The 27,631-nt window shown below is 42.2% G+C and overlaps 1 protein-coding gene across 1 annotated transcript in view; it reads right to left on the bottom strand.

Moving 5' to 3' along the window:
- Colec12 (collectin subfamily member 12) overlaps positions 1-14,113 on the bottom strand; it is a gene marked incomplete at its 5' end in the record, with an annotated part of 169,871 nt that extends 155,758 nt beyond the window's left edge. Inside the window, one exon of the mRNA XM_028876714.2 lies at positions 14,061-14,113. Coding sequence (XP_028732547.1) covers positions 14,061-14,113 — 53 coding nt within the window. The remainder of the gene's footprint in view (positions 1-14,060) is intronic.
- Positions 14,114-27,631: the final 13,518 nt, after the last annotated feature.

Genomic DNA, 27,631 nt, shown 5'->3' with positions numbered 1-27,631 from the left:
ATTCAAAGGTGTCCTATCCTAAAGAACCTGAATCTAATACTTAATATGTTCTATCTAAGATATTATATATACCAAGTTGTAACTATAACTGCTAATCTTCAATCCCATCAAAGACCTGAGAAGGAACATAATGGTACCTGAGAAATGGTAGATGGATGCAAGCAACTTTCGGGAATCTTGCAAGAGTAGACCAAGACAGCTGGCAGCCTGGACAGTCACCTAATGTTTCTCAGCATTGTTGGTGCATTCAAATTGGCTACAGGCCTAGAGTATCTGACAGACCATTTTCAGAAGCAGGATTTCTGAAAGACCATCTTACCCTGTCTTGGCAGAGTACAGTGGTCGCTTTCCTTGTGTCCTGCTTGTCCAGAAAGGAGAGCATTGCATTTGTACTGTCAGCCATCAAGGCAAGGGCAGTTCTTTGCCCAGTAGGCCATTTTGTGCCAAAAGACAAACTTCCAAATGGAAATGTCTTAGAAGCCCAACATTCTCTCGGGATCAATTGGTGCAGCCAGGAGCAATTGTGTCTCACGTCAACAGAATTCTAAGTTATTTAAATGCCATATTCTCCAGGTCTATGAAGTGTTTGAAGATTACCTGCCCATCTAACCTATGTATCTGTAAATCTGGATAACCTAACTAACGTAACTATAGAGATGACAAGCATAGGCGACTATAAATCTATAAATCTTATCTATCGAAATAACCTAAGGACTAAGGCTTCACGTAAATAAGGTAAACAGTCTATAAGCAAATGTATGGTGAAGAACGATGACTTCAAAATTGTGACAATACACAAGATATTTATAACAGAGGTAGGAATATATAGTGCGATATGCAATATGACAATAATATTAAATATATATCAATATACCGAATATCCTAAACAGAAGTAGAACATATATAAAGTATGACAGATATAAATTTACATTTGTATCAATATAAAAATGTTTCAAATAAGAGTAGAAATATATGTACATTATAACAAATATAGTTCTGTATTTGTATCAATATACAAATTATCTTAAACAGGAGTATAAAAATAGTCTACATTTGTATCAACATATAAGATTCTATAACAGTACAAATTACAGTGCAAATTATCTAAGGTTGCTATTTTACTAAGTTTGTTTACTAGTATATACAATGATTTACCATCATATCTTATACCTATCCGTTCCATTTCTTCTCCCCCCACCCCCCCTTTTTTTTTTTTACAATCCTGAGTTAATATTTTCTTCCACCCCTAACCCTATAACCATCATCCATAACCCTGCTTCTAAAAATGGTCTGTCAGATACTCTAGGCCTGTAGCCAATTTGAATGCACCAACAATGCTGAGAAACATTAGGTGACTGTCCAGGCTGCCAGCTGTCTTGGTCTACTCTTGCAAGATTCCCGAAAGTTGCTTACATCCATCTACCATTTCTCAGGTACCATTATGTTCCTTCTCAGGTCTTTGATGTGGTTGAAGACTAGATAGTCGTAATTTCCTCAGTTATGATAAAAGATAAGTTAGCTATAAAACCTTAAACTCACAAATATAAGATAGATAGGACATCTTCTTTAATATTGTAACTATAATTCTTGCTCGGTAATTGTTTTGTTATATGTAATTCTACCATGTTAAAGTTAAAACCTTCCTTTTTAAAAAAAGAAGAAAGGGAAGTGCTGTGGATATCACTCTATATAAATAAAACGCTGATGGCCAATGACCAGGCAGAAGTATAGGCGGGACAAAGAGAGAGGAGAATTGGGAACAGGAAGAAGGAGGAGAGACACTGCAGCCACCGCCAGGAGAAGAGCATGTAGAGACGCCGGTAAGCCACCAGCCACGTGGCAAGCTATAGATTTATAAAAATGGGTTAATTTAAGATAAAAGAACAGTTAGCAAGAAGCCTGCCACGGCCATACAGTTTATAAGTGATATAAGCGTCTGAGTGATTATTTTATAAATGGATTGTGGGACTGCGGGGCTTGGGGAACCTGGAGAGAAGCCCTCCAGCAACAGGAATGTCCCATTACTAGAAGTACAAACTACTCATTGCTCTTCCTATGGCTTTTGTACCTAGTTTGTCCCAACAGTTACAAGCCCCATCAGCCTTTGCATTTTTCTTCCCCCTCCCAAAGTTCCTAGATACCTAACCAGTCATCAGCTTGACCCTATTTGCTAAATGAGCAGCTAAGAAAATTTATCAGTAGGCTCTGAGGGCAGACAATAATAGTTAAGAAACTTGGGAGGTGGAGATGGGAGGATTGGGCATTCAAGGTCATCCTTGGAAACATAGTAAGTCAGAGGCCACCAAAGGGGACAGGAGACCCTGCCTCCAAATGAACAAACAAACAAACAAACAAAAAAACCACCACCAAAAAACCCAACAACAAAAGAGGCAGTTGGCTATAATCAAAGGTATATGGGCTGTAGATGTGGCTCAGTGATAGAAAACAGGCTTTGTATGTATAAGGCCTTGGATTTGATTCTTAGCACCAAAAACAAACTGAAAAGCTATATTACTATTTCCTGAAATTTCTGTCCATGACTTAGCTTCTGTCTTTTCCCTCAGTGTTGAGGATTGAGCCTAGAGAAAATACTTTACCTCTGAGCTATAGCCTCTGCTTAGAAATACATATATGTGTTTATATGCGTGTGTGTGCATGTACATATGTCTGTATTGTGTATGTGCATGTGTATGTGTGTATACATCCATCCATCCATACATGCAGGGAGTTACATACCTACATAGGGTGATGATGCTTTCCCTCAGGGGCCATTGGCTACCTGACAAGAACCCCAGTGCCTTGCATGGGAAACTTCGAGTTGTTAGTCAGGTAGGTTCAGGAGACTCCCAAAATGATACAGGTTACTGCCACTGCCTTTGGTTGCTTCTAAGAACTTGGAGGTAAGACCCAGTTGCTGAAGACACCACACACTTAAGACACAGGACTTGGGAGAATGGAGCTGGAACTAACCTGGAAGCTTCCTCCCTGAGGGCTAGCTCCAGTAGTACCTGTGATGGCTATTCTTAGTTGTCAACTTGACTACATCTGGAATTGACTAAAACACAAGCAGCTGAGTATGCCTGTGAGGATTTTTTCTTTTAATTATTTTTAATAATTTTTATTATTTTTAATAATTGATCTTTTAATATTGATCTTTTGAAGTAGGAAGATCCACTTTAATCTGGGCCATACTTTCTGCTGGCAACCTATAATATAAAGGACATGGAAGAAGGAAGCTTGCTCTCTTTGCTTGTTTTTGCTCTTGCTGGCAAGTTCATTTTTTCACTGGCATTAGTTCCCACTTCTTTGGAATTCTGGTGTATACTGAAGACCAGCTGAAACATCTAGCCTCATGCACTGAATACTAGATTCTTGGACCTTCTCTTGGTAGACAGCCATTGTTGAACTAGCTAGTTTACAGCCTATAAGCCATTCTAATAAATCCCATATATATTCTAAAAGTTCTGTTCGTCGAGGGATTTCTGACTAGTATAATATCTGAAGGTGCTACACAAGCATCCAAGAGAGACAAGCAATCAGTTGCCCCACTACCTTGTGCAGCCTACAATCCACAACAAAGACTGGCCCAGTAAGACAGTCCCAATCGTGACAAGCTGGCATTTTTATCTTGGGGGTAACCAACAGTTGACTAATTGGACTTGGGGTCCTCTCAATAGGAGGGAATTAATGCCTGGTCCTATAAACCTAACCAATTACCTATAGAGGAAGTGTTCAAAGACCTTGAAGGAGAACCTACTACTGCCATTTTCCTAAACCAATGTAATTTCTAAGTATATTCTAAATACTTATCCTTACACCCACATGTCAGTGTAGCTCTCACCCCTCAAAGAAGCTTCTTTTTATGGTGATGGGTATGATTATAGAGATCCACAACTGGTCAAAATACAGAGAATAAGTGACTATGGGGGCCCAGTCCCAGCTAACACATCTATAACACAGCCCCTATCCATCTACTAGGAACATCACCAAAGAGGAGGTGGAGAGAGCGCAAGATCAGAGGACCAGGATGTCTGCTGTGAGACAGTGTCTTCTAGACATGACAAGAAAGCTGCGCCCATGAAATCTCAGCAATATGGCTGCTTAAACAAGACCTGAACAGTGACAACACAAGGTGACATAGATGTGAAAATTTTCACAGGGTCCCATCCCTAGTTTAAGAGCTATAGGCAACCAATGGCTATTGAGAAACGAAAAATCAATTTCTCTAGGGATGAGTCACCTGTTAGGCTATCCCAAGTGGCCAGGCCTAAACATATTTCCATATGAGCAACACTACATGGAGTATTGTGTATGGTGTGTATGGGGTGTGTGTGTGTGTGTGTGTGTGTGTGTGTGTGTGTGTGTGTGTAATAATTAAAAAGAAGATGCTATGAATTTGAGAGGGGGGTAGGAGAATGTGAGAGAAGCTGAAAGGGTAAAATGGAAATTGTATAAATATTTATGTATGAAATTCTCAAAAAATATTTTTAAAGAGTACTGCTTGCCGAAAGTACTTATTTTTGTTTTGAAATTAAAGTTTAGGTTATTTAAAATTATATTAAAGCAATATTCTAAATAATGACCAACGAGACTCTTGGCAGGGAGGAACTGCTCACAATTCCTCTTATTACCACTCTACCAGTGGGATGTAGCTCAGTCCTTTTTACTAAGTTGCCCAGGTTGGTCTTGAACTTGTGATCCTCCTCCCTCAGCCTAGGAATTGGGGTCACAATGCTTGTGTCACCAGGACCTGGGGAAACTTTGAATTTGATCTCCTTTTGCCTAGAAATCACATTTGATTTCACAGTGGTCCAGTTATACCCTCTGTTTCTCTTTTAAGCCATTTTTCTTCAATGGGTCTGTTTGAGTCGTGGTTTGGGGTACAGTCCACCATGGTGGGAAGGTCCTGGCTGTCCTGGAACTCACTAGTAAACCAGAGTGGCCTTGAACTAACAGAGATCTGTCTGCCTCTACCTTCCAGTGCTGGGGTTAAAGGTGTATGTTACTATGCCCAGATCTTTTTACTTCTTTTTATTCAGTTCATGTCCCCAGCCCATGCAACAGTACCAGGACATGCAGGGTAGGTCTTCCCTAGTCAGTTAAACATTTTGGTAAACTTCCTCACAAATTCATCCAAAACTATGTCTTATAAATAATTCTAAATCCTATCAAGTTCTAAACCAAGCAACAGAGACATACCCTAGTAGAATAACCTGAAATATAATAGAATCCAAAATAATAAATCAGTTCAAAAGAAAATATCCCTGTCCCCAACCTGACTACCTATTCCTCACCTCAAGCATGTTCCACCTGCTACCCATAATTCCAGTTGCTCATGCATTATCTTAATCTTGCCCACTGGCCTGCAAGTTCCTTGGAGATAAGTGTCACTCATTGTATATGATGTTTCTATTGTGCCTTGCACTGAAAATACACACCAAATATGTATTCAAGCAAAAAAAAAAAAAAAATGGAACTAGGAGTGTAGCTCGGTGGTAGAGCATTTGCCCAGCATGTTGCAAGCTCCTCAGTACAAAAGCAAACAACAAAAACTGAAAACCAGTTAAGACGTGGTAGCTCCATTATAAACAATAAATAGAAACAAGATAGTTTTTTTTTTTTTTTTTTTTTTTTTTTTTGTCTTTTGGGTTTTTTGTTTGTTTGCTTGCTTTTGGTTTTTAGAAGAAAGAGTTCTCTGTGTAGCCTTGGTCCTGGCACTAGCTCTGTAGACCAGCCTGGCCTTGAACTCAGAGATCTCTACTTGCCTCTGCCTCCCAAGTAAAAGCTTACCATTTGCCTTTGCCATGGTGCTTTGTCACCACAGTAGAAAAGTAACAAAGACAGAAGGCATAAAACTGGACACTGGATTGAGACACATGTCTTTAAAAACATTCTGACATCAGGTCCATGAGACAACTAAGTGGATAAAGGTGCCCATCACCACATCAGGTCCATGAGACAACTAAGTGGATAAAGGCACCTATCACCGAGCCTAACAACCTGAGTTCTAAAACTGTCAGGTTCAACTCTTGGGTTCACTAAGCTCTACTCAAACTGTAAAAAGAGAAAATTGAATCCCACAAGTTGCCCTAATTTCCACATGTGTGCCATGGCATACATGTCACACAAAGGAAAGAAGGAAGGGAGGGAGGGAGGGAGGGAGGAAGGGAGGGAGGGAGGGAGGGAATTTAAAATGTTAAAAAATATATTCTGTCATCATCATCAGACCAATGGAAAACTTTGGTTCTTGGGTAAATTAAATGTATTTTCTACCACTATTTTGGCAAGGAGGGAAATTGTACCAATACTACAACAACAAGTTCCTTATATGACCCTGCATTTTGGGTAGGGCCAATTTTGACACCATCACAAGAGTGACAGTGAAAAGGGCTACTGCATCTGGACAGGGCCCAGTAAACACAGCTCCCCACAGACAGACAGCTTACTCCTACCCCAGGGCAGTTTCCACACATTTGTTATTTGAAAATTACTTTAGTTGCAAAAACTGAGGACTTGCCTTCAAGGTCCTAACTGTATCACTTAATTAAATTAACATAAATATTTCATAACTGGGAATTAAATTACTGCCTGAAGATTATAATAATATAGTCTTATATTATTGTGACTACAAGAGTTGAGTTCTGAACACTAGACGCTATTCTGAATAACTGATTTATACTGATACACTTCATCTTCAAAACAGCTCTTTCAGGTAGACAGCCATTACTGATCTCATTTCACAAGAAAATTGAGGCCCTAGATGGTTAAATATTTTTCCTGTGGTCATCAGGCACTCTGATTTCTGAGTCCCCACTCTTGTGGCCATGCAAAAATTGTCAAGTTCAACTCTTGGGTTCACTCAGCCTAGTTATATTTTGAGAACTGGTAACCTTTTAAAGCATGTATTATCTACTTTCAAGTTGGTTGGTTTAACTCTTGAATAATTAATTGTTTATAAACAACCAGTTTCCCAACAGCACTGTCCTAAGGAAAGAAGGACAAAGACATGCTCATACTGAGGTAGAGTCAAGTGCTAATTGCTTTTCACACAGGATGGCAAATGGCAAACCTCTAGGGTGAAGAGCACTGTTTTCTAAGACACTGAGTTAGTTATAATATGAAGCCATTTAGGAAACATAAGAGTCATGTTTAAAATACCAACTCTAATAAGTATGCTTCATTAAAACTTCCCTCCATGTTGAATACCACAATTCTATTTTTAAGAGTAGTGATTAAATATTTTTATGATAAATTCTGGGGCGATGACAGTCTCCAGGACTCCTAAGATCTTAAATGTGGAATTACTCATTTCTGCTTACCTTGGCTTCAGTGCTGCGTAATTAAGAATGCCCCTTAAGCAATCAGAAGAGTCTTTTCAGGGTACTATATTGGTTTTTGCTCTTCAAATGACACCTGTTTAAGTAGAAATCAAATCACTGCTTGATTGAAAGTGTTGGGTAGATGATGTGGTTTGGAACTATTTTGTCAGCAATAAAGAATGAAGCTGTTTCTATACAGAATGTCCACAGCTCCTGCAAACCTTTTAAAATCTGTTCTTTCAGGGGCCACTGAGACAGCTCAGTGGGTAAAGGCCACTAAGCCTGTAAACCTGGGTTCAATGCTTGAAGATCCATAAAGTAGAACGAAAGAACTGACCAATATAAAATTGTGTAAAAACTCTGCTGATTGCTTAAGGGACATTCTTAATTACACATCATTGAAAGCCAGGGTAAGCAGAAATGAGTAATTCCACATTTAAGATTTCAGGGGTCCTGGAGACTCTCATAGCCCAAGAATTTATCATAAATATATTTAATCACTACTCTTAAAGATAGAATTGTGGTATCCAACATGGACACACACACAACAAATAATAAAAGTAATAAAGCAAATGTTAAGGCCAGGCAGTGGTGGAGCATGCCTTTAATCCCAGCACTTGGGAGGAAGAGGCAGGGGGATCTCTGTGAGTTCAAGGCCAACCTGCTTGGTCTACAGAGTAAGTTTCAAGAGAGCCAGAGCTACACAGAGAAACCCTGTCTTGAAAAACCAAACAAGGAAATAAAAAAGAAAGAAGAAAGAAAATATTAAAATAAATTAAAATTAAAACCCATCCTTTTGAGCTGGGTGTGTTGGCACTGCACAGGCCTATACTCCCAGCTGCCTGGGAGGCTGAGGCAGGAGGACAAGGACAGGCGTAGCAACTTAGTAAGATTCTATCTCAAAAGAAAAAGTAGGAAGAAAGGAGTATAGAGTACTAGCTAACAAATGTGCAGCCCTAGGTTTGATGCCCAGTGCCACATTTAAAAAAGAGGAAGGAAGGAAGGAAGGAAGGAAGGAAGGAAGGAAGGAAGGAAGAAGGAAGGCAGAAAGAACGAAAGAAGGAAAGAAAGAAAGAAAGAAAGAAAGAGAGAGAGAAAGAAAGAAAGAAAGAAAAGAAAGAAAGAGAGAAAGAAAGAAAGAGAGAGAGAGAGAGAAAGAAAGAAAGAAAGAAAGAAAGAAAGAAAGAAAGAAAGAAAGAAAGAAAGAAAGAAAGAAAGAAAGAAAGAAAGAAAGAAGAGGAAGAGAGGGGGAACAGAAAGGCAAAGAGGATACTTTCCATGGCATTTCTAGGCTAAAGACATACAGAGGATGTGTGGATTCTGCATTCAGACCATGAGTTTGAATGAATCCTCATTTCTACTGACCACCTGGGGCCCTTGGACTCAACTGGCCATCTCTCAGAGCCTGTCTGCTATCTGAAAATAATAAATGAGAAAAATTATTTAACTGACAATAATAAGCAACAAATAACAATTACTGGTATGGTTAGAGTCCAAGAAACAATAGGTATTACTAAAGGGAAAAATAAAAGCCCGTTAGTTTTCATTTAAACTATTTATTTAGTTAAAAAAAAAAAAAAAAAGTGGAGACCCATGCTTTTAATCCCAGCACAGAGGCAGGTAGATCTGTGTGAGTTTGAGGCCAGCCTGGTCTACAGAGCAAGTTCCAGGACAGCCAAAGGCTAAGAAATTCTGTCTCAAAAAACAAAACAAAAAAAAAAAATTGGAGGGATAGCAGATATTACATGGTCCACCAGAAATGTATAAGAAAGGGCATCATCCTTGGCATTTATTTTCAAACCCAAGACTCTGTTTCCTGTTCTCCTTTTTTTTTTTTTTTTTTTTTTTTTTTTTTTTTTTTCGAGACAGGGTTTCTCTGCGTAGCTTTGCGCCTTTCCTGGAGCTCATTTGGTAGCCCAGGCTGGCCTCGAACTCACAGAGATCTGCCTGGCTCTGCCTCCCGAGTGCTGGGATTAAAGGCGTGCGCCACCACCGCCCGGCTTCCTGTTCTCCTACATGACAGCCACCACCAAGTCTCTGGAAGCTGAGACAGATTGTGCCTTGTGAAGAAACACACTGCCTGGCAGGAAGGCTGGCTTCCACCACTCCAAGCTTCCTCTCCAGGGACCTCACCCCTTCTTCCCGAGCCTTGTGTCAGATTCGCCTTCAAGAGGGATGACCCAAACTTACTTTAGCTATCATTAAATTTGAATCTCTGTTTTCCCAACTGAAATCTAATACTTTAAGGCCTGTGTACCCTGGCATCAGAGGTTTAGAAATAATATTTTAATGAGAATAAGCATTTATTAGAAAATTAGACACCCAGTTAAAGCCCAGCTGAAAAGCTACCATGTGTCAGCTTTTCCTGCCACACCATGGTAAAGGGCTGGGGGCCTAGGGCAGGGAACAATGTGGAAATCTTGGGAAATTGTATGGTAAACCACAGGGAAGATCTACACTTAACAATAATTAAACCAAGGCTTAAGAATGCCAAGTATCCCTAAACTAATGAAAAGTCAAAAGCATAATTAAGTTGTAAATTAGCCCTGCAAAGGAGTGGCAGCTCAGATGCCCAAACCAGCAAAGGAAAAGAGGCCTCCATGCATTTCCACTTCCCTGCAGAAAACAGGGTCACTGGCGTTGCAATACATAAAGTTTACCCTTACAAGCTGGTTTGCTTATCCCACTCAGTACAAGAACCTTCAAGATTCACTGAAAAAGCAAGCTGACTGGGTGTGGGAGAAAAGAGAGGGTGGCAGAAACAGACCGCCGACGAGCGCGCAGTTATACACAAATGTTTATGAAGTACAGAAATTTGCTGCTGAACTCTTTTTTTTTTTTTCCCAACAGGGTTTCAGTAGTCCAAGCTGGCCTCAAATCGGCTGCATAGCTTAGGGTGGTCACATCCTTCTACCTCTACTCTGGGAGCCATCACATGCCCAGTTTTGCTTTGCTGGAAATTAAACCCAGAGTTTTGGGCATTCTAGGCAAATTTTACTGGCTGGGCTACATCCCAGCCCCTGAACACTCTTTTGACTGCCTCCCTCTGACAAATGAGAACCATGGTTTGGACCTCTGTAGTCCCATGTGGTGCTAGCTGTTTTCACTCGTCTCTTAGGCAACAGTGATTCTGCTCTGAAACTCACCAATATCTGAGCATCCAGAACCAGGAAAGTGATTTAGTAATGACACACCTAACTCCAAAGGAGTCAGATTCCTTAAAGAATGTGACTATTCAAAGCCATGAGATTTATGGTGTCATGAGACAACTGAAAATGAAATTTGAAATAAACTAAAACAAACTATATTTTATTCAGCTTGGGAGAAGGCAGACATGGAATAAGAGATTTTCTTCTGGAAGTACAGAATGATGTCATTATTTTGGTACTTTTACTTCGAGGATGGAGGCAAGAGCAGATACAGATGTTTGCTGAATGCAACAAATAGGTGGCGCTCTGGGTCATAGCAGACTGGGACCATACATAATGGGGTTACTGCAGAGAAAATGACCAAGGTTTAAGCATCAGAATTAGAAAACTGAATTTTCTAAAAAGCCTTGCTTCAGCAAGAGAAAATCTGTGATTTTGACAGTATCCAGAGTTTCTGTTTAACTAAAGGATGCTAAAGAGGAGTTCCTCAGTAGCCAGAGGTTGGTTCCAAAGAATCAAACACCAAAGAGCACCAAATTACAGGGTGTTCATGAGCCTCATACAAAATGGTTCCAGGCTAGAGTTGTGGCTGAATGACAGGTTTAAACAATGACAGATTTAAAATGTGGGAGGTTCTGGGTTCAGATCCTAACACCACAATAAATAAATAATACACCAGGCATGGTGGGACATACCTTTAATCCTATCATTCTCAATGCTGAGGTGGGAGAATCATTTTGAGTATGAGGCCAACTTGGACTAGAGTGAGATCCTGTCTCAAAACAAACAAAAAACAAAAACAAATAAACAACAACAAAAAACCCAAAACAGGCACAGTACTGTCTATAACTAATATACATCCTCCATATGCTTTAAACTAACTTTAAATGACTTATAACGCTTAATACAAGATCAGTATTTTGTAGGACTGGAGAGATGGCTCAGCAGTTAAGAGCACTGGCTGCTCTTCCAGAGGACTAGGGTTCAATTCCCAGCATCCACACGGCAACTAACAACTGTCTGTAACTCCAAGATCTAACACCATCACATAGACATACATGCAGGCAAACACCAATGCACATAAGAATAAAAAAATAAATTAAAAAAATCAATATTTTGTACATAGTTGCTACAGTGTGTCATTTAGGGAACAACGAAGAAAAAGGTGTGTACATGTTCAACACAGACACGATTTTTTTCGCTTATTTTCAGTCCTCGGTTGAGTCTTCAGATGTAGAAGCTGTGACTAGAGAAGACTGATCACAGTGCAGGCAGGCATTCAACAGTCCTACTACTTTTATCACTTAGGAAAATTTAAGAAAAAAAATGGTAGTCCTGATGAGCAAAGTACTCACTGGAATGAATATCAATCCTCATGCCTCAACCTCTGGAGTAGAAAAATCAAATTCCAATGAAGTTAAATTAATTAACCATATGGCATAATCAGGATCCCAAGGATCCTATTGTTAGGTTAATTACTTATGGCTAAGTGTCAGAATAATTACGGGGGGGGGGCTGAGTTCAACCGTCAGCTTTGCCAAAAAAATACAGTAAGTAAAATGTCAAAGTTAAGCAGACCTGGTGTCTCAGGCACAGCACCTGTAACCTCAGAATTCAGGAGGTGAAGGGAGGCAGATTGAAAGCCACAGCAGTCTGGACTACATAATAAGACCCCGTTGCTGCTAAGTAAATAAGGTCTTCAAGTTGGGTATGCTGGCACACACACCTGTTATCTTAGCACTGGAGAGGCTGAGATAAAAGGATCAGCTTGGGCTATAGAGTTAGACCTCTCTAATTAATTAACCAATTAATTAAAGCAAAAACAGGCCTGCAAAATGGCTAGCCTATATATGGATTCACCAGTCCCTGGATCCAGTCTCCCTAACAGAGTCAGAAACCTGGTCGCCAGTGAGTCGTAAGTCTTACCCAAAATGCGTTTAAAGCCGGTAGTTGTGTTTTGCATTCCAGAGCTGAGCCTGCTGAAGACCCAAACTGCAATTACTGCACCAAGCTGGAACTGATGAGAGCGAGCGCGCCGGGGGTGGGGTGGGGGGTTGTCTTGCCAAGAGTTGAGAAACTGCTAGACTTAATAATGGGCAAAAAGAATGTCTTGGAAGTCAGTCATATGGCACACCTGTAACCCCAGCTACTTGGAGGCTGAGGCAGGAGGTTCTCAAGTTCACTGCCTTGCGGGCTCTAGATCAGCATGAACAATTTAGTGAGACCCTGTCTTCCTGTCTTAAACTAAAAAGCAGGGAGGAGTAACGGATGTAATTCAGTGGGAGAGGATCTAATTTCAATTCCCGCTTTTGTGGGTAGGGGAACCCTAGCTAAGAAACATGCACATTTTCTAAGCTGTAAATAAGGCGAGAAAAAAATGGAGGCGGAACGAGAAAGCACGTTCACAGTATTTTCAAGTTCTCGAGGCAGAAAGCTGTAGCCTGCTCTGAGTATCCTATTCTTGGGACAAGTCTCTTAGCACCTGGAATACAGTCTGGTTCCTTGCGGGAATCCCAAGTCCCCTCAAGTGAGGGCGATTGAATTCACAGGACCGGATCTCCACGTAGTTCATCACCAACTGCATTTCAGAGAAACATTCCGTAGCGAAGTTACTTCCAAGCTCCTGAGGTTCCCGGAGCGCCCCCCTCAGCTAAAGCAATCGATAGCAACGCGCGCGGCCTGGAGAAGCTGGAAACTCGGAAGGCATTTCACACCCAGCCCAAGACCACGCTGGGAAAGAAAAGTGTTACCCCAGTCCCAAACCGGGAACTCCAGCCCTGCGTAAACACCACGCCCGCCCATTCTTTAACGACCCCCTAGGATGGCCAGACTGTAATTATTTATCTCCCACATAAATCACGGTTCTGTTGACAAATCCACATGTTTCCAGTGCATTGAAGGCTGCCCCCCAAGGCCGTCCTCTCCAGATTCTTTTAAAGGCAAGATAACATCTGACACTTCCATAAACTCGCCCCTAGAGGATACCACCTAGGGACCAATACCGGCAAGATTTGTGGCACCCGCTGGGCACACGTGGGGGCAACTATCCCTAGGGCGGGCGCAGGGAAGGGACGCGTAACTGGGAGCAGTTATTTTCCAGTCGGTGGACCCGATGGAGAAAGATGCCAAACGCACTTTCCGAGCCAGCTGAACTCCGCGGGCACCTAATCATTGCCAGATGCGCGGCGCGCGCACCGAGGACATCCTGACTCCCGGACATCCTGACTCCCGGGAAAACAGCCTGCCTGTGGCACTGTGACTGCTGGGACCGCGGAAGAGTCACCGGGAGAGTGACAAGCGCGGCCAACCCACCCGGAGGAATGATGATGCCTAGCTCTCCTCCGCATGTTTTTTCAATTACAAAGCTGGAAACTGAAATCGGTAAACAACGACTTGGGACTTCCAAACGACTCTGGAGACCGACGTGGAAGAGAGCGCCTCAGCGAGTCCCAACCCCAGCCTCGAGGGCTCTGGTTATGCCGCATAGCGCCCCCGGAGTCCGAGCGCAACCAGGGCGCTCGCCCCCACCCCCCACCCCCGAAGTGCACCTCGGGGGACCTCCCCCGAGCCCCGAAGCCCGCAGCCTCCCTACCTTTCATGGTGACCGAGGACACGCGCCGCCCGGAGAAGTGGCACCAACTTCGCTCACTGCACGCCCATGGCAGCCGTCCGCGCTCCAGCCCTCGCGCCCAGCTCCTCACTCTGCCGCCGCTGGGCCGCCGTGCGCCGCTCACCCGGGGCGGGAGGCGCCCTCCCCCTTGCGCTCCTCCCCCTGGCCGCCCGGCCGGCCGCGCCCACGCTCCTCCGCAACCTCTGCCCCGCCCTCGGCCGCGCTTCCAGCCCTAGGGGACTGCCCCGTGCCCTGGCAGATCCCTCTTCCTCTAGCCAGAACTGCATCCCGGAGAAAAACGGGGACAGCCCCTTTCCCGGGAGGCCCGCACTTCACCCTCGCGGTGTACGGAAGACGCTATTTGCTAGGCTTGTTACTAGAATGTGGACCGTCTGTTGAGCGGAAAGTTGGGGAGCAACGAGGCCATAGGGGTGGCGGGGAAAGGCTATCCTTTTGTCAAACAGCTCTGGGGGCGTCGAAGTCCTAGAAGTTCAAGTTTGCAAGCGCCTGTGTACGCTGGTATTGGCTGCAAAGTACTGCATCGAGGTCTCACTAAGAGCCCCAGATCACTACCAGACAGACACTATCCCTACTGAACTCGGGACAAGATTACAATTTTAAAACCTTGGGCTCTTCCAGATTTTTTTTATTTGTTTACTTTTCTAAAAACAACACCTTTTTTTTCTGGAAAAGTTACCCTACCACGTCCCCACCCACGCCCAACTATCGGGTGACTCCTGTTTTAGCACCACAAAAAGAGGCCGAGAATGAGAGACTTCTAAGTTCCTTTAACAGTCGCCTTATTACCTAACAACATAAGCTCCTAGTGTGTAGGGAGGGAGGAGCAGAGGAACTATCCTCAGACATTCAAATGACACACTGTTATTCTCATCCACTAGCTTACTAAAAAGCAACACAACACTGGTTGGGCAGGGACTGAAGGTATTTAGATTGCTTAGACCTGGTAGCTCTAGACTAGTTCATTATTGGCAGGGGCGGCCTTGCTGTAGTAAAAGAGGGTACCAAGAAATTAAATAACGTGTGCAAAAACATCTCATACTTTTCACTCTAAAATCTTTTTTTTTTTTTAACATAAGGGAGAAAGTTGGACATCTAAGTAAGAAAAAGAAACACGCATACACTTTGAAGGCTATTCTCAAAGCCACTCCATATCTCATCTGCCTTGTCTACCTACTTGCAGGGCAAGTAAAGATCTGGGAGGCAGCCGTAGACATGGGTTGTCAGGCCCTGGTTCTCAACCTTCCTGATGCTGTGACCCTTTAATACACAGTTCCTCATGATGTAGTGACCCTCAACCATAAAATTATTTCAATTATTTCGTTACTACTTCCATAACTATAAATTTGCTACTGTTATGAATTGTAAATGTCTGTTTTCCAGTGGTAGTAGTCAACGCCTGTGGAAGGGTTGTTGGACCCCCAAAAGCATCTCTACCCACAGGTTGAGAACTATGGGTCTAGCGTTTACTAACCAGTGCTGGACTGAGTAAGCCCATCAACTTCTTTGTTCAATTGATTTCCGGATGTAAAATGAAGAGATTCTTGGCTCTGGTTTCAATTATTTATTTCCAATTAAGTTGTTTTTAATTTCAAGTTACAGCCGGGCGGTGGTGGCGCACACCTTTAATCCCAGCACTTGGGAGGCAGAGGCAGGAGGATCTCTGTGAGTTGGTCTACAGAGCGAGGCCTTCAGTCCCAGCAAACAGAGGGAGTTCAGACCAGCCTGAGCTGCGGATGTGACCGGTCTCAGAATAACAAAGACAGGGAGGGCAGAAAGATCCAATGGTTAAGAGAGCTGGCTGTGGTGGCACACACCTTTAATCCCAGCACTTGGAAGGTAGGGGTGGGCAGATCTCTGTGAGTTCAAGGCCAGCCTGGTCTACAAATCGAGTTCCTGGACAGCTAGAATTGTTACACAGAGAAACCCTGTTGTGAAAAAAAAAAAAAAAAAAAAAGATCTGGCTGCTCCTGAGAGAACCCAGCACTCACATCAGGTGACTCACAAGTCATTCTTCTGGCCTTCCCAGGAACTGCATGCATATGGTATACTTATAGACAAAGACTCACAAAAACATAAAAATAATAATATAGTGGAATATTATTAATTCTTAAGAAAGAATTCTGGCACATGCTGTGCCATGGATGGATCTTGATGGCATTATGCTAAATGATGAAAGTGGGATGCAAAATGACAAATAATTTCATTTATATGAGGCACTTAGTTCAATTCATAAAGACTAAAAGGAATTTCCTGGGGTTGGGGAGGGGAGTTGTTTAATGAACACAGAGCCTCTATTTGGGAGCAAAAAGAATTATGATGATATATGGTAGGGATTGTGAATGAATTTGATACCACTGAACTGCATGCTTCAAAAAGTTAAGATGGTCAATTTGGCCATATGTGGTAGTTCAGGCCTATAATCCCAGTACTCAGAGAGCATCACTATGAATTTGAGGCCGGCCTGGGCTACAGATCTAGGCCCTTTCTCAAAAAAAAAAAAGTAAATTCATGTTACATATATATAATTTTACACATATGTTCTAAACCCAGGCCAGATGACACATGCTTGTAATCCTGTATTCTGGAATGAAGGCAAGAGACAAGAAGTCTGCTCTCTTGGGAATAACCTAGGTTACATGGTGAATTTAAGGCCATCTTGGGCTACAGAGTGAGAACCCTGAATGAAAAAAAAAAAACAAAACAAAAATTCTAAGAGAATTTCAAAGTCAAAACCAATCAAACAGTGATGGTGATGAGCAAACAGGATCAGCCACTCTTTCAAGGATGACTTTCTTAGATGACTTCCTCCCCAGCCTCATGGCTTTGACAGACTATTAGTTGTGCTCCAAGTAGGGTCTAATGGTTTCCTGGACTGAGACTTCTCTGAACCCCACTCAGATGGGTCCAAGGACTAAAGATTGTGGTCAAACACAGAACATCAGCTAACCAAGATTTCCCTTGTCAAGCTCTGAGGAGAGAACAGTGTGACTGGAAAACTGGAGCATAGAGCTGAAGACGGTTTGAAGTCCTCAGAGAAGGTGCTTCACAAGCACCCCTCCTCCAGAAGCAGCAGCAACCCCTACAGTCATGCTGTAGTCATGCTAGAAGCTGAAGGAAGCCTCCTCTCATTCAGCTCTTACCCTACCTGGTGCTGGCATCTACTATTTACAGATGAAAAAGCCCAGTCACCTTCAATTCCTCCATTTTCTCCAAGCTTTACGTCCCTACCTGGCTCTGCTTCTACCTTTAAAGTATATCTCAAGTTGCTGGGTGTGGTGTTTCACACCTATAATCCCAGCAGGTGACTTTAGAGTTCAAGGCAGACTGGGCTACAAGAGTGAGTCTGAGACTAGCCTGTATGTAGTAGCTCCATAGCAAAAGCCTGTCCATAAATAAAACACTCATCTCAAACTTCACTTCTTTCCTACTCAGCCCTTCTACCACCCAAAAAGACCATCACAGCACGTGTGGATTGTGGTATAAATGGTCTCTCCATGCACCCCTTTTTGGCCCCAGGCTCTACAAAGGGCAGATAAGAAACCAGAAAATTGAAAACTGCATCTCCCCAGCTCACTGAGAGGCTGAGTCTGTAGACTCTGTTGAAGAGGAGCCCACTGATGGGGCGTCTAGAGTGGAGAAGCTGAGAGCCCAGGCCCAGCAAGCAGAGTACAATGTAAAGGAGAGAGCACCTGCAGCGATCACTACAGTCCCTCCAACTCGGCCAATCTTTGCTTCCCTTCCTGCTGGCAGCCAGTGGTCCAACTAATGCTATGGTTCCCATCCCCTCCCATTCATCACTCATTTCTCTTCTCTCCTTATGCAGTACTTTTTCACTCCATTTCAGCCAGGCCACTTAGGTCTCCCCGTACATTCCCATATATGGCTCTTTGAGTCTAGCATTCCATCTCCCAGAACAGCCTCCTTTCTCCATCGTGTTAGTACATTTATCTGTCTGCTTGAATTTTTTTGAAAAAGACCCTTTGTTCAGCAAACATGGCTTACATGATTACTATTAATATAATTAAGACACTGAATTGTGTGCTGTAGAGAGCCAAAGTTGGATCAGATGGAGTGGCCACATTCAGAAATCTGGAAAGATAGACAAGGTATTCTAGAAGGAATCTACAGGACAAGACACATAGAAGGTGGCCACTGTGCTGAGCAAAGCACAGATAGAATGTTGGAGAAGGATGTAAAAGAAGTAATGGGTAACATAGGCAAAGTGGAAAGCATCCTTGGGTCTAGGACCTCAGGATGGCTAAGATTCAAAGGAATATGAGGGGGCTTCCAAGATGGCTCAGTGTGTAAAGTGATTGCTGCAGAAGCATGAGGCCAGGTCCTCAATGCCCACATGAAAGCTCTATCTGTAAACAGAGCTGGGACGTTAGGGGAGAGGAGAGACAGGCAGATTTTTAGGATTGTGGGGACTCATTGATCATCTAGTCAGCTTCAGGCTCAGAAAGACACCCACTCTTAAAAAATAGGTGGAGAAAGATAAAGGATATTTGATGTTCAACTCTGATGTCCCACAAGTGCACACAGAGGCAAGGACACCAACATACATGTGCATACATATGCATAAACCACAAACACACACACACAACACACACAACACACACACACACACACACACACAAAGTTGAGGGAGACACACGAGAAATGGTTACTCTCTCTCAAGATCTCTGGGCTGAAGAATGGCTTCATGGAAGCCTCCCTCATACTGGCCCTGCAAGTTTTAGGGGTATGGCTCAGTGGTGAAGCACCCTGTGTGCCCAAGGTCCTGGGCTTGGTTTCCATCATTTCAGAAATAAAGTGCAGATATCTATGACTAAGTCACCTGGATATCTGCAGAAGACTGACTTCAAGGTTTTCTGTGACCATTGATAACCAATGTCTTTCCTGTCTTTTGTTTGTTGGTTGGTTTGTGACAGAGTCTTACTATGTAGACCAATCTGGGCTTGAACGTGTAATCCTCCTGCCTCTGCCTCCTGAGTGCTAGAATTATATGATTGAACTCTGCCTCCTGAGTGCTAGAATTATATGAGTGAACTGTTACACCCAGCTTCCCTGTATTCATTCTTCCTTCCTTTTTCTTTTTAGCTCTCTGGGTTTTGTTTGTTTATTTTTTGAGACAGGGTCTCATTTAGGCAGGCTGGTCATACATAGCAAATGTATAGTTTTACAAGATACTTTTCTAGTGTTTTAATAAACACTGTGACCAAAAGCAACTTATAGAAGAAAGCGTTTATTTTGGCTTACCGTTCCAGAGTAGGAGTCCGTAATGTCGAGGAAGGGATGGCCACAGAGTAAGTTGAGAGCTCATACTTCCAACCACATGCAGGAAGTAGAGGGACTGAACTTTGCAAAGCCCTCTCCCAGTGACTTATCCCCTCCAGCAAGGCTCCTAAAAGTTTCAGAACCTTCTAAAACAGCTGGGGACTAAGTGTGCAATGACATGGCCTATAGAGGACACAAATACTCAACATTTCTCATTCAAACCACCACAAGTAGTCAAGGACCATGAAGCATCAGGATGATGATCTTCCTGCCTCTGTCTCCTGAGTGCTGTCATGGCAAGTGTGCCCCACTGTGACTAATAGATTGGTGTGTTTTCTGGGGTTTGAACTGAAGGTTTTATGCACACTATCTAGGTGTGTTAGTTAGGTTTTCTATTGCTGTGAAGAGACACCATGACCACAGCAACTCTTATAAAGGAAAGCATTTAATTGGGGCTAGCTTACAGTTTCAAAGGTTTAGTCCATATCAAATGGTGGGACATGGCAACATGCAGACAGACATGGTGCTGGAGAAGGAGTTGAGGGTTCTACATCTTGATCTGCAGCCAACAGGAAGTGAACTGTGTTCTATACTGAGCATAGCTTGAGCATACCTCCACAGTGACACACTTCCTCCAACAAGGCCACACCTTCTAATAGTGCCACTCCCCATGGGGGCCATTTTCTTTCAAACCACCACACTAGACAAACAATCTATCAACTATATATCTCAAGCCCTCCCCTGTTTTAAATGTTCTCTAGGCTACTCATTGATGGTTATGATGAATGGCGCTGGTGGCAGCGCTGTTTACCGGTGGAAAAGTCACAACTACCAGAGTTACAAAGAGCTTTATTAGAAAGAAGGAGAGGATAGGAGGAAGGGGAGCCAGGCCTGGAGAGAAAAAAAGATGGCGGGAGCAGAGCAGAGAGCAGGGAGCAGAGAGAGAGAGGGTGGAGGTCCAAGTCCAACTTTTTTAAGGCACAGATTTCGTGACCACATAGTTGCCTGTGCCTGCTGATGATTTAAGACGCAAGAACCCAAGCTGTACATGTACAGGATCCTAACACTCATAATGTCTAATTCATGGTTCTTATACATAACTTCATTCCTGCAAATTCAGTACTCTTCCTGGCAAACTCAAATTTGTTTTGATTTCTGGAAATCTTTTCCTGAATACTTTTATTCTGTAGCTGGTTGACCCCATGGAGATAGGGCCTGTGGATATGGAGAGCTATCTGTCTTTATTCTATTTGATGAGCCCCAGTTCCAAGGGATCATGTGAAATAGCTTTTCTAGTCCACTGCAGGGCTACCAACAGCTTTTTAGGACTGATCTGAGAGCCTTTGTTTAAGTTCAATGAGAAGGCATGGGCCAGAGAAAACAGAAATTCTGCCCTTAATTGTCAGGTTGGAGTTGTAGGCCTCTCCTTTGCCATCTCTGACCACAACTTTCTCCCATGATAGGGAGCTCACAGGGTAGACAGTACAAAAGTTTGTTCCAACTCCAAAATGTTCATGATTGTTTTCCTGTGAGACCTTAGCTGTATCACACCCAGACACTCAGGCCAGCGACCTACATACAACAGGCTTATAGATTTGGCTTTGCTTTTCACATGTGTCATTTTCAGTGAAATAGATGTGGAAGGATGTAATTTTATTTCACCTTGTTTTGTGGGGATGAAGCAGGTCAACTAGAATAAAACCGCGTCTGGTAGTCAGTATAATGGTCTTTGGGCCCTGCCCTCTAAAGTACCTCTTTCTCACAGGGCAGGCTTCGAGTGGCTAGGTGTAAGTATTCCCACCTGCAACTCCACATATAGGTGACCTTCCAAGGTCATTTGCAGATCAAAAACTCCAACATGAAAACCACCTGAATACTATGTGCATACAGAATAAACACACAGAAAACATTACTGTTGGAAATTCAGACATGTTTTGGACACACAGTCCTCTCTCTGAAGGCTCTACCTCTGAAGAGTTTACCAATCTAGAATCAAAAATTTCCTTTTCTTTTTTCCCTTAAGACATGATCTCATGTACCCCAGGCTGACCCCAAACACAATATGTAATGGGGATGACCTTAAATTTCTGATCCTCTTTTGAAAACAGCACCACCCTCTGATCCTCTTGCTTCTACTTCTGGATTGCAAGGGTTACAGGTGTGTGCTCCCACATCTGTTTATATGGTGGTAGAGGTCTAATGCATGGCAATTTCCTGAATGATTAGCAACAAACACTCTACCAACTGGGGCTACAATCCTGCCCATCCTTTGTTTTGTTTATTGTTGTTGAGACAGAGCCTGTAGCCCAGGCTGACCTTGAACTCATAGCAGTCTTCCAGTTTTATTTTCTTTTTTATCAAAACCCAGGGCCCCTCATATGCTAGGCAGGTCTACCACTGAAGTACATTACCTGTACTTATTAACATTTAAAAAAATAAAAGTAGAGGCTGGGAAAATAGCTCAGTGGTTAAGAGCATTTGTTGTTCTTGCAGGGGAAGTGGGTTCAATTTCTAGCACCTACATGGTGGCTTGAAACCACACACAACTTCAGTTCTAAGGAATTTGACACCCTCTTCTGACCTTTAAGGGCACAGCATGCATGTGGTACACAAACATACATCTGAGCAAAACACTCATAGACAAAATATAAAAAAATATAAACCTAAAAGAATTGAAAGACTAAATAAAATTAAAACTAAATGTAAACATCTATGGCTATATTGAACATTTACAGACTGTCTGTCAGTTTCTCAAACAATACAACTAATAACTATTTCCATAGCATTTACATTGGGTGTTATAAGTACCCAGAGAGTATTTAAAGTATACCAAAGAATGTTTGTAGGTTAAATCAAAGACCAAAGAATTCTCTACAAAGGGCATTAGTATCTGTGGGTTCAGGTATCCAAGGACATCTTGGTAACAAATTTCCCTAGGATGTATAAAATCACTTGTAGGGGAGGGAGTAGAATTCAAGAGAGCACATGTTACTATGCAAGAGGCTCTGGGTTAGGTATCCAGCACTGGAAAAAAAAATGTCATTTGTAGTCGGTTACTTATAACAGTGCTGTACTGGCTCTGGGTACACTTCTGTGGCACCGCCCCACTGACAAGCTCAAGACAAATGAGCATCTAATTGTTGAAGGGATGTGTGTGCATTTGTAAGGAAAGCAGTTCCAACACACAAAAGCTCCTTTTCCTGTCCATTGATTCTCATCTACTTAAGAATGAGTACTTCTACCTTATAGTGGCTGGAGTAGCTGCAACTGACATTTGCTGTCACTTATTTTATAGAGTTTGCGACCCCTGGAAAGAGACCATAGACCCAATACAATTATAATTAAAAGATTTATTGATTAGCTGCCAGCAGGATGACCACCTTAAAGCCTAATCTCAGGCATGTCCTGAAGGAGGGGTATGGGGAAGGGCTTTAAAGGGGAAAACCACAAGAAGACCTTCAATATCTACACAGACAAGTCAAAACTGATCTGTTTTACCAACTTGAGTGGTTAAGGCATCTCAAAACAATCTTTGGGTATCTACATATGCAAGTTACAGAAGCCAAAAGAACAATTAGTCATATCATAACAAGTAGATGTTCACAGCTGTATATTTTTGGGTAGGGACTCACTGAGTCAGGGTTACATGGAACTTATCTTCCAGGGACTGTCAGAGACAAATAGCTAGTGGGTACCAAGAGGGGTGCTTGGTATAAAATGGAGTTTCTTTAGCCACTACATTTACATCTCCATGTTTGGGACTATTGATACATATTATCTTATCAGGTCCAACAATTACTTGGGGAGGTGATTCAGTTGGTAAAGTGCTTGAAATACAAGCATGAGGACCCAAGTTCCATCGTCAGCATTCACATTAAAAAAAAAACAAAAACAAAAACAAAAAAAACCCCAGGGCCTGGTGGCATGCACCCATAATTCCAGCACTGTGAAAGCAGAGATAGGAGAATCCCAAGGGCTTGTCAGCCAGCCAGACTAGCTAATCAGGGAGCTCCAGGTTGAGTTAGAGACTGTTGCTAAAAAGAGAGTCAAGTGATAGAGGAAGACAGCTGACATGGACCTCTTTGTGTACAAGAAGGCACACATGGGTACCAAACTTATTGAATTCCTCATCTGGGAAATGAGGAAAACATCTGTCTTGAACCACTGAGAGTATGGTAAGATTTAGGCAGTTTTGGCTTGAGACCTGCAAATTGAACCTCAGGCTTCATCCATGCTAGGCAAGTCCTCTACCACTAACTTATATTCCCAGACCCAGAAATAATTTTATTGTTGCTGTTTTGTTTGTTTTTTAGAAAGTCTCATATAGTTCAGGTTGACCCCAAATTTGATCTGGAGCCAAGGATGACCCCGAACTTCTGATCCTCCTGCCTTCAGCTTGCAAATGCTGGGATTACAGGTGTGTGTCATGATGGCCAGAAATACCTCCCTCATTACCTGTCCCTAGTAACTCTTTTCTGTTCCCCTCTTTTCCTTTCTTTCTCAAAACAGTCTCATTCTGTAGCCAGCTTGATCTAGAACTCTCTTTATCTTCACTTCTGCCTTCCAAGTGCTAAGATTACAGACACCTAGACCATCATGCCCAGCTAGTTTAACTATTTCTATCATGATTGATCATCTTCTGTTTTGCATTGTAAATTAAAAGAGAAGACAAATTAAACAAACATAAAGCAACTTTGTTCAATTATCTTATATGAAATAAGTTTGTTTGCCTAAGAAAGAGCCTAGTAAAATTAATTTAAATGTTGAATAATATCTTTGAGGAGTCAATTTCATTTTAAAATCAGGCAACAAGAAGAACAGTAGAGCTGCTAAAGAAAATTTGATGAGATTGTAAGATAAAGATGTTTACGATTCACATGTAAATTGTTACTAAGTATGGTGTGCTCAGGATATCAGAATGTAACTTGCTCTTGAAGGTAAGCTAAACAGTGGGTACAGTTTATACTATTACTTTATGGATATAATTTATACTATTATTTGACTAATAGTGGTGAAAGGTAAACTTTAATCTTTGGTCAAAATTGTCTCAAACTCCACATAAGTCTATCAAGACTAGTGAGGTCACTGGGTGGTTTTATTCTGATGTGGAGTTACCTATTGGAGGTGTATCTTGGAAGATGGACAGAATTCTCCTTTAGCACTCCTTTTTATTTTCATTGAATTTCCACTTTATTCACTGATAAGGACCAAATTCTAAAAATGTTGATTTGTGAATTCAAACAATTGCCCCCTGATAATCAGAGAATAAGAAATACTGAGCCTGGTCAAACTTTGTATTTAGTCCTCAGATTTTTCTATTGAGTCACTTTATGGGCTTTGAGTGGAGCAAAGCAGAAACTGTTTAATGTCTGTTTTGTGGAATGAATCTTCCTATTTATACTACACATAATTTTTATATATCAGATCATCCTCTAAGCAATATGCTACCCATGCTCTGAGTTGGCTTCATTTGGAAAACAAAAGCAAGCATTCAGGAACTGGTATAAGATTTTACTAATACCAATTTAATGCTTTCTCCTTTTAATTTAATTTTTTTCATTTTACATACCAACCCCACTTCTCTCTACTTCCTCTGCCCCCCACACCTCACCCCACCCCTCCATCCACTCCTCAGGGGGAAAAGGCCTCCCCTGGAGAGTCAACAAAGTCTGGCATACCAAGTTGAGGTAGGGCCAAAGTCCCTCCCCGATGCATCAAGACTAAGCAAGGTATTCCACCATAGGGGATGGGTTCCAAAAAGCCAGCTCATGCATCTAGTCCCACTACCAGGAGCCTCAAATCAGACAAGCCACATGACTGTCCATCCACACTCAGAGGGCCTAGTTTGGTCCCCTGCAGGTTCCCCAGGTGTGAGTCCAGAGTCTGTGAGCTCCTATTAGCTCAGGTCAGATGTTTCCCCATCATGATTTTGACACCCTTTACTCATATGGTCCCTCCTTCCTCTCTTCAACTGAATTCCAGGAGCTCAGCTCAGTGCTTGGCTGTGGATCACTGCATTTGCTTCTATCAATTACTGGATGAAGGTTCTATGATGACAATTAGGGTAGTCATCAATCTGATTACAGGGGAAGGGCAGCTCAGGCACCCTCTCCACTATTGCTAGGAGTCTTAGTTGGGATCACACTGTGGATTCCTGGGAACTTCCCTAGTACTGGGTTTCTCCCTAACCCCATAATGGCTCCCTCTATCAAGATATCTCTTTCATTGCTTTCCCTCTTCCACCTCTAACTTGGCCTTCTCAATCCCTTATGATCCCATTTCCTATCGCTCCCTTCTCTCTCCCAGTTTACTCAGGAGATCCTTCTGGGGCGATCCATGAGTGTCCTTCTTAGGGTCCTCCTTTTTACCTAGCTTTTCTGTGGTTGTGGATTGTAGCCTGGTTATCCTTTGCTTTACATCTGATAGCCACTTATGAGTGACTACATACCATGTTTGTCTTTCTGGGTCTGGGTTACCTCACTCAGGATGATTTTTTCTAGTTCCATCCACTTGCCTACAGATTTCATGATGTCATTGGTTTTTTCTGCTGAGTAGTACTCCATTGTGTAAATGTACCACATTTTATTTAGCCATTCTTCAGTTGAGGGGCATCTAGATTGTTTCCAGGTTCTGGCTATTACAAATAATGCTGCTATGAACATAGTTGAGCAAGTGACCTTGTGTTATGATTGAGTATCTTTTGTGTATATGCCCAATGGTGGTATTGCTGGGTCTTGAGGTAGGTTGATTCCCAATTTTCTGATAAACCGCCATACTGATTTCCAGTGACTGTACAAGTTTGCACTCCCACCAGCAGTGGAGGAGTGTTCATTCCCCTTACTCCACTTCCTCTCCAATATAAATTGTCATCAGTGTTTTTGATCTTAACCATTCTGACAGGTGTAAGATGGTGTCTCAGTGCTGTTTTGAATTGCATTTCTCTGATGGCTAGGGATATTGAGCAATTCCTTAAATGTCTTTTGGCCAGTTGAGACTCTTCTGTTGAGAATTATATGTTTAGATCTGTACCCCATTTTTTAATTGGGCTATTTGGTATTTTGATGTCTAGTTTCTTGCATTCTTTATATATTTTGGAGATCAGCCTCTGTCAGATGGGGGTTGGTGAAGTCCTTTTCCCATTCTGTAGGCTGTCATTTTGTCTTATTTACTGTGTCCTTTGCCTTAGAAGCTTCTCAGTTTCAGAAGGTCTCATTTATCAAATGTTGGGCTCAGTGTCTGTGCTACTGCTGTTATATTTAGAAAGTGGTCTCCTGTGCCAATGCAGTCAAAGCTACTTCCCACTTTCTCTTCTATCAGGTTCAGTGTAACTGGATTTATGTTGAGGTTTTTGATCCATTTGGACTTGAGTTTTGTGCATGGTGATACATATGGATCTATTTGCACTCTTCTACATGTGAACATCCAGTTATACCAGCACCATTTGTTAAAGATGCTTTCTTTTTTCCACTGTACAATTTTGGCTTCTTTGTCAAAAACCAGGTGTTCATAGGTATGTGGATTAATGTCAGGGTCTTCAATTTGATTCCATTGATCCATGTGTCTGTTTTTATGCCAATACCAAGCTGTTTTTACTACTTATAGCTCTATAGTAGAGCTTGAAAAGAGGGATGGTGATACCGCTGGAGATTCCTTTATTGCATAGGATTGTTATAGTTATTCTGGGTTTTTTTATTTTTCCATATGAAGTTGAGTATTGTTCTTTCGAGATCTGTGAAGAATTGTGTTGGGATTTTGATGTGGATTGCGTTGAATCTGGTGGCATCATATTGCTCTTTATATTGTTGAATGTATTCTTACACTGCCATCTACTCATCTGTTCCTCCAGTTGGTGCAGGTGGGGCCTGTGGCTCTGGTGGTTGCTGATGAGGCCAAGGATAATTTGCATGTGGGGGATGTTGCTGCCTGGTCTCTGGGGCTACAATGTGTACAGCTTACTTCTTATAAATAGTGGGAAATTTAACTGAAGTTTTGACACCTATAAATAGCACATGCTGCATATGCTACATTTTTTATTCGAGATCAAGATCCAATAAATCTTTCTACTTATAACTTCCATTGAACAATTTATTACACATTCTCTCTCTCTCTCTCTCTCTCTCTCTCTCTCTCTCTCTCTCTCTTTATTATTGGAGGGAGATGGGTTTTGAGACATAGTCTTCTGTGTTATGTGACTTTGGATGGCCTGGAGCTCCTATGTAAACCAGACTGGCCTCTAACTCACAGAGATAGACCTG

Source organism: Peromyscus leucopus, chromosome 19 (assembly GCF_004664715.2).
Source record: "Peromyscus leucopus breed LL Stock chromosome 19, UCI_PerLeu_2.1, whole genome shotgun sequence".
In the NCBI taxonomy this organism is placed as follows: Eukaryota; Metazoa; Chordata; class Mammalia; order Rodentia; family Cricetidae; genus Peromyscus; species Peromyscus leucopus.
This window is presented reverse-complemented; position numbering and strand designations above follow the sequence as displayed.